Source organism: Lepisma saccharinum, chromosome 1, assembly GCF_977018435.1.
Source record: "Lepisma saccharinum chromosome 1, izLepSacc3.1, whole genome shotgun sequence".
Taxonomy (NCBI): domain Eukaryota; kingdom Metazoa; phylum Arthropoda; class Insecta; order Zygentoma; family Lepismatidae; genus Lepisma; species Lepisma saccharinum.
This window is the reverse complement of record NC_139229.1, coordinates 162,050,934-162,065,670: the sequence shown is the minus strand read 5'-3', so window position 1 is coordinate 162,065,670 and position 14,737 is coordinate 162,050,934. Positions and strand designations below refer to the sequence as shown.

General features: G+C 38.5%; 1 protein-coding gene across 7 annotated transcripts in view; it reads left to right on the top strand.

Moving 5' to 3' along the window:
• The window catches only part of LOC146003307 (uncharacterized), a 54,149-nt gene that overhangs the window by 7,229 nt on the left and 32,183 nt on the right, over nucleotides 1-14,737 (top strand). For all 7 annotated transcript variants that reach the window (XM_083141611.1, XM_083141618.1, XM_083141592.1 and 4 more), the window contains one exon: nucleotides 658-806. In XM_083141611.1, coding sequence (XP_082997737.1) covers nucleotides 658-806 — 149 coding nt within the window. The remainder of the gene's footprint in view (nucleotides 1-657; nucleotides 807-14,737) is intronic.

Below are 14,737 nucleotides of genomic sequence, written 5' to 3'. Positions count from 1 at the left end.
CCATGCGCTGTTTTCGCAGCAGGAAATGATGTCACAGATACGATCAAATGTTGTGTTGGGTTGCCAGCATCCAGGCGGCAAAACGGTTCTTTTTGAACGGCTGTAGCGTCGAATCGACGCACCATCGAGAAAAATGTTACTGAGAAAAGTTGTTTGCTTTAATGTCCTTTATAGGAACCTGTGGTCCGTGGACACCATTAAAATGACACCCTGTATATCTCGGAAACCAATGGCCAGATTTCAACTATCTTTTTCTTTCCATATGAAAGCTTAATATGTTTTCTACATTTAAAGTTACCTTAGGTATTTTGATAGGATCAACTGTCTTTAAAGCAGACATTTTGGCTGTACGAGTATGTTATAATGTTCATCCGAACACACCCAAATGTTAACCTCATTTCACATACTTCACCTCAGCAACTGCAGTCTTGCAGGCCAATGAGTCTCTGGTGTCTGGACCTACGGCTAGTATAATCCTTTGTAGGGTTGTTTGATTTGAATTTTTGTTACAAGTCCCTTTTATGCACAGATAGGAGGAATATTATAAGCATGATCTTTTGTAACCTTTTCCACTTTGAAATTAAATGCCACAGTGTATGTTTAGATCCAGTACATGAGAGTAAATATAAATTGCTTTAATTCTGTTTTCCCAATCAGAATCACCAAAGGCTGGGAAAAGGAAAAAAATTTTTACTCCAGGAGGGAGGAAAAGGAGAGGAACAGTTGCTTCCTCTGCCAAAGGCTCAACTCTGGATACAGGCGACATAAAATGTGATATTTGCAATAGGACATTCAGCAACACATCAGTAAGTACCATTTTTTCAATACATATTTGAAATTAGCCTTCTGTTAAGAAGTAAATAATGCCAGTATCATACAATTTATAATAAAATAAACACTGAAAATAACCCAAGATCCGAATATTTTTCTGTGCACATTGGAATAATTATTGTGACAATGTATTGTCATGAGACGTATTTTCGAAGAAGTATAGATATAATTTACTCAAAGATGGAAAGTACTTTGTAACGAGATGAAATACTCAGAAACACATGAAAAGCTACACAAAATTTGGTGTTTTTAGTATGTTTCTGTGTGCTTCTATATAGTGGGTAATTAATTCAGTATATTACTATGCTTTTGCCAGAACTTGTTATTCATCAGTGCCTGTTTTCAATACTTCAGAGTTGTATCATGCACAGTGGAACAACCTTGGTGTTATTTTTTCAGGGGACGAATGTGAACTTAAAATGTGGGAAAAAAATTGTAACATCTTGCTCCATTGAGACCACAAGAATGGCATGTGTAATGCAGGGAAAATGTAAAATCGAGGAACTTAAAATCAGGGGTCCACTGTACATTATGCATGCTGTTTGACAGAAATATGTTATGCAAATATCACAGGTGAAAGGGAGCCTCTTCGTCGGGAGACCAAAGACCCCTGTTTGTGGTATCAAATCCAGGGTTTTCCCAGAAAATGTTGTAAATTATTGCTTTAAATAATTGAGAGGTTCTAGAATTGTCAACCGTTTGAGAAAACTTGTAAAATGGAGGCTTAGCCAAGCTTGTAATACTCAAAATAATTAATGTGATAGAAATCACAGTGGTATTTTTCAGGATATTTTTCTCAAATCATGCTAGAAATGGACTATTAACAGAAATAATGCGAACATATATCCAAGAAACAAAATATCGAAAGGGTCTGAAATATTTGGATAAAACGTTGAATGAACAAACCTTATAATTTTGAAATGTGGTAGCACTTTAGATATCAGTCACTTCCGTATGTGGGCAAGCCACATAGTTTCACCTGTGACGATCAACTTTTACAATACATTTTTCCATGTATAAAACATTACAAAGGAGAATTGAGCACATTTTATTGAAATGTGAAAGTCGAATAAAGTTAACTGTGCTATAATTAAACCAAACACTTTTCGAATGATTCATTTCATTTCTCAAAATTTAGTATGTGTGAAAATGTTCTGTTTTCTTTCCAGTTCAGTGCATTGATTGAACGTAATGGGTTGCTTGCCCATGTAGGATAAGTGTTATTTGTGGTTAGGAGCTCTATACCCAAGAAGTCGAGCACACTCACAATCTACCACAATTTCTTTTTTCTTAAAAATAGGGGTGTGTGGGCTACTCAAGGAAGTACAATGCATACGTATACTTTCATATTTTGACCATTTTTGACATTTTCAAACCTTTTTAGAGACTACAATTCCAAGCCTTGTGACATCACTTGCACTGTAAATTCACAATAAAATTATCGAAACATAATGCATTATTTAGGAGGAGCATGGGTGGGGTGGATGGGCAAAGAAAGACAAGTCATCTATTTAGTGACCATGATAACTGCAACTAGAAAACTTGACAGACTGCAATGGTATTACGTGTGAGTGAAATTGAACAATGTGTTTCAAGATGGTGAATGAAAAACTGATTTTCCTCATGTTGCACGCACACACTATACCAGGGGTGGCCAACCTTTTTTGGTTTGAGGGCTAATTTACATTTCAAGAATCACTAGCGATCTACTTATCTTATTAGACCTAACAACAGAGACTAAAAAAGGAAGCAAATGGCCAATATAAAATTGACATTGATTATTTTATTTTATGTATTTGTTTATTAAATAAGTTTTGACTTCAGTACTGTGGGCCTGTCACCCGTTTTAGGCCGTATCTCCCCAGTTCATCATTAGCATTTATACATCCTTTTAATGAGAATGTAAAAATAAATAATTTTTGTATTTCACTTGTTGCTGGACATCAGTAAAAAAAAACAAAAAAAAAACCAACAAACTATTATGTACTTTTCAGCAGTCATTTCACTTGTTTCCAGACACTTGACACTGAATTCCGCCAATGAGTTCATCATGTTGCAAGTCATATGACGTTATACTGCTACTTTCAAGCAGGAAATCAAGTGATCATCAGTTAATCGCTTCCTCTCCTTTGATTTTTATCGCATTCATTGTAGAAAACGCTGACTCACATAGATATGTAGATCCAAAAAATGCAGTCAAATAAAACGACAGTTTGCGAATATTTGGATAGAAGTCTTCACACAATAGTTTCCAAATTTCTGATACGTTGCTATCAGTTGCTCTTGCTTTCAAGTAAATGTCGCAGCACAACTTCACTATTTCGTCTAACAATGTAATCAAACCAGCTTTGTCACTAACAACAACGTAGTGTAGGAGAAGAAAGCTTTCGATCGCCCATTGTTCAGTCGTTCAATAACGAATTGTTGGTTACTCCGAATGGAGAAGGCTGCATTTTTTATGGTTAATTATTATGTGATTCAACAAGAAAAGAAATTAACTGTTACAACGAAGCTCTTTTCCTGATACAACAGTTGAAAATGCAGAGAGGTAAGTAATAAAATGTTTTGTGACTATGCATAATAAAATCCGTATAACATGACAGAACACTGTGGGCTACTTCTCGCAGCTTGCCGGTTGACTGGTAGACCGCGATCGACACCTTGGCCACCCCTGCTCTATACCATGCTCTCTTTTTCCCTAAAACTGTTTACAATGCATTTTCGGAGTATAAGGAACTAAACTCAGTCATTGTAGATAATTCATCAGTCTGCAATTTTGCAGTAAAGCTTTTAAAATTACATTTCATAGTTTAGGAGAGGAGTGGTGGTAAAATTGCAAACATACATTTTGCCATAAATGTAAAACTTTTGAGTTTCAATTTTTAGAGTTACAAAATAACTTAAAGGATTGGTGTCATATTGTATTTGAGAAAAAATTGTCATCATGTTTAAGGATGGTAGGCGATAGACTGATTTAACATGCCTTCCGAGAGCTTTAAGTTATGCAAATGAGGTTTGATTTTCGTAGATTAAGAAAACCAAGTCTGAACTACGTTAGGACATTACTTGAGCATTACTCTGTAATATAGTGTGTGGTTTAGAAAGGGTGGGGGAAAGTCACCAATCTTGAGACCACAATATCTGTAGCAAATGTAGAGTTTTTAAGCTGAAATTCATGTTACAAATAGATACACCCAGGGAATGATTTTATTTTGCTGCATTTGTGGAAAGAATTTCAAGATGGATGAAAAATGATTTTTCATATTGTGAGGTAGCTCCAAATTCTGATGCCACTTTCAAATATCTGCCTAATCTACATTTTTGGACTTAAAGAATGGAGATTTAAATATTTTAGGGCATTGACAAATATTCCTTTAACAATATAGTGCATATGTACGCTGGGATCCAAACGGGGGCCACTAATGTTTTGGCCATGGTAACTGTTAGTTTCATAGCAACCAGATATTTTGGAGGATGGATATGGTATTTTATTTGGATGAAATCAGTCAAGACAATCAAATATGTCAGCCTTATAATTATGCCATACAGGAGATATTTAAACTTGAAATATCCACAAAAATAATGAGAAAACGACTGTGAACAAACTGTATTGAAGCAGATTTAAAAGTGTGTGTGCAGCTACCATATGTTGTATAGGAGGTAAAGGTAGTTTCCCGTGCATATAGCACCGTGCCGTGAAGGCACATTCAGGGGATATGGGGGTAGGGCCCGACATATTCTTGATCTCGGCAATTTTGGAGGTGATGTGATCACAACCAAACTCTGGCTGCCTTTACCTCCCAGGACCCATTGATTTGAGGCTGGCTGAGTTCCAGAGCTGCTTTATGCAGGGACATTTCTCTCTCTATTTTCTCAATTTTCACTATTTTCTCTGTATTATCTATTGATTGATTTGCTTTATTTTACTTCGCTTCTTGTGCCACTTTTGGCTAATTTGCCAAGATGGGGATGAGTGATGATATGATGAAATTGATGAATGAACGCTCACAAACATCCAGGCCAGGATTCGAACCCAGGACCCCTGCCGTCGTAGCACAATGTACTTACCATTCCGCCACAGGGCCAGCTCTCTGTATTATCATTGGGACAAACATCCACGTCCGAACCAGGATTCGAGCCCGGGACCCCTGGCAGCATGCTGTGCTAACTACTCTGCCACGGAGGTCGACTAAACCACTGCAGCTATCAAGTATTACTATAGTATTGCAATGCGCAACCCTGGGAACTGATCATAGATATATTAACTGTTACGCCATTCAGCAAGAGTAGAATCAAGCTGTTGGCCAAATTTTTCAGAACATAGTATTTTAGATAATTTAATCATTTGTCCCGCACTGTAGCTGTGTGGTCATGCTTTGGGCTCTGGCTGTGGGACGTGAGCAGGTTTGAGTCTCCTTGGAGAAATGTAATAGCTTTTCTCATGAGATTTCGGCCTGTGTATGAGACTGGTGAACACTCACAATCATGATTAAATTGGGGAGCTACAAATGAGAAGCATAACCCGGTTATGAAAACCTACGATGACGACTGGGCGTTCGTTGTGCTGACCACTTGTCACCCCATAAGAGTAGGATCAGGTGGGAGTGCGGCTAGCAGTCAGTAGGTAGGCCAAATGTGTTTAATTTTTAACATATATGTATTTATAAACATAACCTGAAAAAACCCCAAAAAAAAACAGTTTTGCCTGGGTTTTATCTGAGAAAACAAAAAAAAAACACCCAAAAAAACCAAACAAGATGCCAACCCCGTATATCCATGTTTTAGGGCCAGTTCCGTGATGGTTGCTATCTCGTCCCTCAGGTCTTCTTCTCTGGAACAGTAGGAGAAGGCTCTTCGGTAGAAGTTTTGCCTTTTGCTTGGGTGGATGGTTTGATAGTACATGGATATATTGATTACCTGCATCAGGTTTCCTGAAAACTGGTTGTGAATTTGTTGTTCCCGTGGCTGATGGTGAGGTCCAAGAAATTGATTTTGCCCTGCTTTTCATGTTCTATTGTGAAGTTCAGTCTGGGGTGGATACTATCTAGAGATCAACATTTTGCAGGAAAGAACTAGATAGCTGCTTCCCAACTGACAGGGCACATTCAGGCCAAAGGACTTCTTTATGCTTGTAAGCTCACTTTAACTTATGAATTGTGTTTGCTTCACTGATGGTTGCATTCTTGCATCAACTCAGAGTCTTTGCCCTTGGCTCCTTTTACATCCCGTTTCTCAGGGGCCTGTCTGGTCATGCATAAGAATCTACTTTTTCTAGAATGCCACTTCTTATATCCTAGGTTATTAACATTTACAAAACTTTCAAGAAAATATTTAATAGAATATCTACACAAGGAATTGCTTGCGAAAAACAATGAGTGCATTGCAACTTCTTAAATATATTTTTGTTTTGATTTTCCCCCCGATAAAATGTTTTTTTTTTGTTTTATTTTAAAAACTGATTTTTTTTTTTTTGCCTGTTTTGGCTTTTTTTTCAATTGTGGCTAACCATTTTCACTTACAGTATGAGTTTTACAGGTTCGTAATGCCATATTTTGGAACTACCTAAATAATTTTGCGTGCTGTTGCAGCCGAGAGACAGATATTGGCCAATCCTTCTAGCTACTAATTTGTTTATGCCATGTATATGCAAGTATATGTACATACCTATCCAGTGGTATAGTGTAACAGTGTTGCTTTGTAATCAGAACCGCAACCACAAATAGTAATAGTGGATAAATATGTGCCAATAATAATAACAACATTAGGAATAATAAAAACAATGGTATTATTATTTTTGGCATTTTTCCTGGTATTTTTTTCTACACATTCAATTTCACATAAGCTAATAATGGAAACAAACACTTGAAAGAGAAAAATGAGGAATATAATTATTTTTGTACATATGACATGTGTAACTTTCATGTTGAACATATGATGTTTTACACATGTGCAACGTGGATCGACGTAAAATAAGAAAATACCTATGCAACATATTAACACTGAATTGCAATGAAAACAATATTTTTAAATACATTAGAGGATAGTAAATGTGTTCCTTGTGTACTTATTACTTCAAATTTATGAGAGACCATACTTTTATGAAAAGTATTTCCCCATGGAAATTGAATGACCTCATTACAGCACTGTCCGTCTTGGAGTTTGAAACAATGCATCCTTTAGTATACATTGTCGTTCAATACATAGAACTTATGCTTGGCATTTTGTTTATGTAATTTGTACCCTCACCACCCATTGAAAGCATGATAAGATTTGAAAAGAGAAGTTGCATAATACAAACAAATCAGACAAATATAGGCCTATAACTACACTCGAAGAGATTATATGTATGCTAAAATGATTGAAAGTGAAAGCAGAACAATGGGTGATTAACGACAGGCTGCTTAAAAATTGTATTTGAATTTTACGTCGCTTTTCTGTCATTTTCAATTATTACAACGACGAGGATGAATGATGATTATATGATTAAGGTGGCTCAGGACAGAGTAACATGACCCATACATAATATACCCAGACTAGGACTCGAATCTGGATGCTTCAGTCAAATTCAGTAAATTAAAATGCACATTTAAATTAAAACTTTGTATGCTACTTTGCTGTGCGACTTATTTTGAAACATAAAACTGAGACAGCTGTCTGATATATTTATACCCAGGTTTTATATCTGCGGTTTAATGTACAAACTTATGTTTTTGATTTTTTTTTTATCTGATAGATACAAGACAGATTTTTCATTGTCAAGAAACTTGTCAGACTTTAAGTTCAATTTGTACTCAGGTCTAAATAAGACCTGGAGTTTAAAGTAAGTTGCCTGCCTGCATTAGACCTCGATTGCAAGGCTACAGCGTTACCGTTACGCGATCGGGAGGCCCGAGATATTTCTTGAAGTACGAGACAGGTAATCACAAAAAGAATAAATCGATACTTTTTTAGATAATCACAACCAGAGACAAGAATGCTCCTTCACTCAATAAACGAGACATGACTACGTCAGCTCTCGCCACATAAATAGAGAAATAAATAAATGAATAACTTTGCCATGTTTTCTTTACGCTTCTGATAAAACAACAAATTCGGCAAATGGTTGCAGCCACCATCTTAATTTCTTGCGTAAACAATATCAAAAACATTTTCGTGGCATTCTGATTTTTTACATTTCCTTTCTTCACAGTGGAACCTGTCCGTCCTTCCTTGAGCGAAGCGGAGGAGGTGGTTTCTAACTGTATACCCCTTGTTGAACAGCACAAGGGCTCATGTGAATAGCTGTGGTTGACGTCATGCTGGAATTATGTTTTGTATGGCCGCGGTGGCTCAGTCGGTAACGCGTCTGACTACCATGCTAAAGCTCCCGGGTTCGATCTCAGGCCGGTTCAAATCTGGGAACTTTTCTCACATTGGAAACAGCCCCGGCGCCCACCCATCGTCGAATAACATGGGTACCTGGGGGAAACCCTGGGGGTTAAAGGTGGTCAGGGGCGTGATGCTGATCACATCACCCCCACTCACGACTGGATCAAGAAAGTGTGGGGCGTGGTGCTATGCACAGGGGAGCACAAAAAAAAAAATGGCAGGCCAGAACAAAGGGACGAGCGGCTTCCACCGAGCAGAAAGTTGTCCTTCGTATTCGTTCGCGAGTGAGCCATTCGGAAGCAGTCCGATGAATCAGAACACTCGTTCATTGAAAAGATTCGTTCATTCGCGAATGACTCAACTCTAGTTCAGTTGGCTTTCAGGTCTGCTCATGATATGATCTATCTTAAAAACTGACCTGAAAGAAAAGGCACTCTGCTTTGTGAGAGGCCCAAGCACCGTAAAGAAGTGTGGTCTCCGCTAAAGACAGTGAGAGGTTTCCGCCATTATAAACCAGCGGTATCCCACCTGGGGATTGAAGCATTGGGTTACTAGGCAACCGCTCATAAGGTTTACCGTTGTGTACCCTGTTATCGTTAATGCTGGGTGTAAACTAAATGGTAATTGTAAGTACAGGCATTGCCATTTGCTGCTTAAACCCCTCTGCAAGGTGCTGGGCTTTATTAGGCCGTATACGACAAGGTAGCTTTGACTAAAATTACAGGTCAGAAAAAAGTACGACGGTTATCATGAGGCGGACCTTAATAGATGCCCCAAAAGCCAACAGTTCCCTGTAAATAGCCTCCTGCAGTTACTGAAGTCGGCACAAGTAAAGGACTGCAGTTTTCTGACATGTGTTGGAGCTACAGTTAAGACTCCAGAGGGCAGCTGCAGCAGTGTTCCTGTTCCCAGTTTACAGCAGTGTTGTTATTAATAGAAGCCATTTTCTCCCATTGTGTGGCATTTTATCGGCATAGTGAATGTAATATCCTACATGGGCATGTGCTAAACTTACACCGTTTACAGTTGCTCTTGAATAAGTGTATCCAGCTACAGTCAATTGACTTTCTCTAACTTTAGACAGTGTACTTTTGTCTGAACCCTGAGTGAAATAGTGTCTCCTGACACCGCTGGAGGAAAAGTTAGCAACATGGGTAAAACTTTGCAGTGCGTTGGGTGCTACTGATTGATCGTTGCCAAGCTTGTTGGTTGCACAGCCGCTGACGTATAGGCATATGGTCTCCCACATTATTCGCGATTAAAATTACCACCTGAGCGCTAGTGTCGCTTTCAATATGGCCACTCTAAGTAGGATAAATCTTTGTTCACATTCAGCAGTAGTACAAAATAGCAGCGTGTTGTCATGACTGGTATGGTAGAAAACGTTTAAATTACGCATTTTTTAAAAATATTGCGAATGTGATGTGAATTCCAGGTACTCTAACAAACGTGAAGCTGTACTGAGAACTAAGCATTTAATTATGATAGGTAAAAATAACAAGGAAAATGCAGACGAAACTATGTATACGCACTGGTTGTCCAAAGCAGTGCTGTATCATCTGCACGTCATGTAACTGGGGTTCTCGGAAAGTGATTGAAAATAAAGGAATTGAAATTGGCCTGTACTTGAAAAGCTGGGACAGGAGAAAATTGCGAATATATCGTTGCAGTTCTTTCTCGAAAGAGAAAGACTGGTTTAATAATAATATTCACGATTTCATAACTAGGCTATACTCACTGAAAAAGGACATCGTACTGAATGAAACAGTAACATTAACATGTCCACTTTTTTTCTGGTTACATTTGACATTAATTCAATCTCTAACTATTTTCATCTTCCGTCTTAATCGACTTGCATCTGTTCCAAATTTCACACATACGTAATACCGATAATACGTGGACACATTGGGTAAGATGCTTCATGATTTTTCGAAAAAAAGCTTTATTTATAAAGTACAATTTAAAACTTTACTTTCATGGTAATATATATTTCTCGCTTGAAAAATAAAGTAAGCAGACTCGTGCATTCTTCGTAATTTCCTTGCCGAATTACAGTGTTATATCCCCCATACCAATCTTCTGTCAATTACGATTTCCCTGATTTATTAACAAATTTAATTTTGTTAATTCCACGGAGTGGAAACACATTAAAACTTTTAATTTGTTCTGACCCATAAAACGATTTAGAGCAAAAAAAAACAACAACTGAACAGTAGACCTTACTCTCTCGCATATTCCCCATGCTTTAAACGACTTCAACACAACGTATCCTACTTAGAGTACTTCCTGAAAATCCCACGAGATGGCATATCGGTTAATTTTAATCGCGAATTGCAAGGGTGTCGTTCTGCCTTAAAACAATATTGGTGTGAGCTGATGTCGCTTCATCTCTCCATTTCTCTCTCACCGTAGAGTTCTTGTGTCGGCATTGGCATACTAAGATGACACTGACTCGAGCTGGCGGCTTTGGCACCATGACATGACGTTTTTGTCACGGTGTGGCATCGCGGTGCGGTTTACCGCTCCTTTGGCTTCATTTACGGGTAGCCCTCAGGCCCCCTTTCTCTTCGTTTCTAGCCCATCGTAGTTGTCGCACAGTTCCCTGTCACAACAATAAGGAAAACAAATCCAGTGTACATGTAGTTAATTAGCACTGCGTATCTCGGAGCACCAGTCACTGTGGCAAAGAGATGCAACAAATATCACATGGCGCGGTCCGAAGAAAAGAACAAAGTCCCGTATCTTTTCTCTTAGTAGTGTCTCAGAGATGTTGTCGGTTCGAAATCTGGTGGTAGACTATGTTATTTATTCCAGTTTGGCGACTATTTAAGGAAAACTTGAAATTTCAAATTCTAATTGACTCTTACACTCGAAAATTTGAAGTTCTCAATGCTGGTGGTCTAGTTGTCCCCATGCTCCAGTTTCCAACGGGCACGTTGCATCAGGATGGGGGTGAATAGTTCTGACGCTTGAACTCCAACAAACTCCCTCTCAAGTCGACATCTTAGGTCAATCTTCCCCGTTGCAGGATATACAAAAGTTGCCCTAGCAGTCAAAAAATTCCACAGCATACTGTTGTTTTCCTAACCTCTCTGACAGAACAGGGAAAATTAAAAAAAGCAGAGAAACATGAAAAGGGTCAAAAATGCTGTTTCATTGTACCAACTTCAAAAAGAATATGCAGTTACGCAAAAATAAAAAATAAAAACCTGAGTGGCAAAACCAATTGTGTCACACATGTACAGTTGGTTGATTTTATGAACAATCTTTATTGATTTGTTTTGAATCCCAGTGTTCAATAACTTAAGTGGAGTAATTTGTAATTCACAGTCATTTAATTTTTATTTTATTTATATATATATATATATATATCAGGGTGGCGACAGACCTGGAAAACCTGGAAAACCGGGAAAAGTCAGGGAATTTGAGGTGTCAAAAAAAGTCAGGGAAATGTCAGGGAATTTCGTCTTCATTGACTTTTTTATTTTTTTAATTAATTAATTTTTTTATTTAAAGATATCATTACGGAACTCTGCACGGGAACAGGAAATCTCGTTCGTAAGTTTCGACCTCAACTTTTAGGCCCCTTTTAAGCGCAACACAACTATGGGGCCAGAAACCAGTGATGGCAGGAGGAGAGAGAGAGAGAGAAAGAAAAATTATCTCGCCCAGGCTTCTCGGCGGGAATTTTAAATTCGAACACTCTTTGGAGGAAAATTGTTATAACTCGGGCACTATGGGAGCAATCTACTTCGGATAACTTTTGTTTTGTAGCTACAACATCAGCGCATGCAACCGTGTACAATTCAGAACACCGGATCGAGGGGGGGAGGCTTGGAGGGGGCACGTACCCCGAATTTCAATGGAAAAAACATAAAAATCTGGAGTTTGCTCCCTCTTCTCCCGCTATTTTGGCCAGAAGGTGCGAACTTTAGTATTCTTTTCAAAGAATGGACATTTCTCAAGAGAATGAAACATGATTCATGTTCTTGGGTGCCATACAAGTTGAATAATAAGCCAAAATGTGATTATTATTTTTTACGAAAAATAGGTAATTTGTATTTTTGGAGGAAAATTGTTATAACTCTGGCACTATGGGAGCAATGTACTTCGGATAAGTTTTGTTTTGCAGCTAAAACGTCAGAGCATGGAAACGTGTACAATTTAGAATGCCGAACCGAGGCAGGGGTTTTTGGGGGCACGACCTCCGAATTTCAATGAAAAAACAATAAAAATTTGGAGTTTGCCCCCTCTTCTCCCGCTATTTGTTAAGGAGGCGTGAAATTTAGTATTCCTTTCAAAGAATGGACATTTCTCAAGAGAATGAAACATGTTTCATGTTCTTTGGGTGCTATGCAAGTTGAATAATAAGCCAAAATGTGATTATTTTTTTACGAAAAATAGGTAATTGCATTTTTGGAGGAAATTTGTTATAACTCGCACACTATGAGAGCAATCTACTTCGGATAAGTTTTGTTTTTTAGCTAGAATATCATAGCATGCAATCGTGTACAATTCAGAACGCCGAACTGAGGAAGGGGGGTTTGGGGGCGCGACCACCTAATTTTAAGAAAAAAATCTTGGAATTTGCCCCCTCTTCTCCTGCTATTTTGGGAAGAGGGTGCAAACCTCAGTATTCTCTTCAAAGAATGGACGTTTCCAAAGAGATTAAAACATGTTTCACATTCCTGGGTGCCATACAAGTTGAATAATGAACCAAAATGTGAAACTCTGTTCGGAAATGTGGCATGGATATGTTGCGGAGAGGGGGAAGTTGGTCATCAATATGAATTTCCCAGGCTTTCTCCAGACCTGTGTCAGAGTTTCCACCCAAACATAAGAGTATGAAGGTCCAAAAAGCACATTCATTTCGTAATCAGCACCATGATACCATATGATATCATCGGGCCAGTACGACCTTACTCTGATGATACCATATGGTATCATCGGGGGAGTAAAGGTTAAGCCTCTAAATATTACGTGGATTATCATTTTTTCTTGTCCGTATGGGAGTAGTAAGGGGACTTGTCAACAATGGAGGGGATGCGAGCGGGTGGGGCCGTCCGATAGTTGTCGGGCGTCGTAGTAAGGCATTTTATTGGGCAAACTGAAGGAACATGGAAACAAATAGGTTCCATTGATACATACGATTTTTGTCGAATATCGCCACCCGACAGAGTATCTCACTACAACATGCGACAGAAATTGCATGGACTGCAACATCTAACAAAAATCGAATTCATAAACAAGAAGAGCTTTAGACTGCAAATATGCTGCTGTAATTTTATTACTCTTCTGGCTCACTTCACCTTATTTAATGTAGCAGTGCTTACAAAGGTTTTCTTTCATCATCCTGACGTATTAGGCATAAATAAAACAAGAATATCAGTTGTAAGTTATTGCATTAGTAAAGGTGAGTCCTAACCTAATTTTCGGCAGAATCACCACCGTTGTTCTAGCATTCGTCGTAGCATGGCACTAAATTTTGTATGCCCATGGCATATGTGTCTGACGGCAAAGACTAGAACTATCTCTACCGCAGTGTAGCTGTCAAATCCTTGTCCTGCCAGAAACCTCTTCAGTTAAACAAAGAGATGAAAGTCTGTACATTCAAGGTCAGGGCTGTACAGGGAGTGGTTCAAGATCTCTCACCTGAAGTGATGCAAAGGGCCCGTGTGTACTCAGCTGCATGGGGTTGTGCACATTTGACTGGCCTTCCGTGAATTGTCTGCACCATTGTCTGACCATACTATCCGGTCTGCACACCTCACACGATTGCTGGTGGCTCTGTGCCAAATTCTGAGCGTGCAATGTAGGCTACATCGCAGTCGGTGGGAGACTGTATGAGAGCTGGAATCTTTAACCTAGAACTTTCCTAAAACGGCTGCATTGCAACTGTACCAGATTACAACTACATGCCACTTCTTCCTGCCTGCATGTGTGTGTTCGCTCTCCTACCACTAGTGCTGCATATAGGTACCATTGGAGCTTTTTTCAGCACTCCCCTCGCATGTGAACTTTCAGAAGCTTATATTATTAGTGTTCCTGTTTTAATGTGTGGTTGGCTAAATCAGGTACCTATACAGTGCTATTCTATAAATTCCTTGCGTTAAATTTCTAATACCCTTTTCGTCAGCATTAATGGTATAGCTGCATGTTGTCAGTTTCACAGTACTTCACTTGGATATACTGTACTGAAGCAGAAATCCCATTGATACTGTAAGGAAATATGACACTTTATTTTGTTCGATTCAATTGTTACACTTATATGCAAGAGTTAAGTTGTTTGCTTTACAGAGAAAAGAGAAGTAGCTTTATGCATTGAAAAATGAGTCCGCACTCATGGTTCTTGCAAGAAGAGGGTTCCAAACCTCAGTGGAAATATCAACATATAATACCGAGAATGTATAAGGAGACTGATAAATTACAAATTGTATTTCTTAATCAATCTCTCTTCACTCTTATCTCATTTAGTCGTAACTTTAAAAATAATGAAGTATATTATTTTAAACTTACTGCGTATGACAAAATTCCGTAA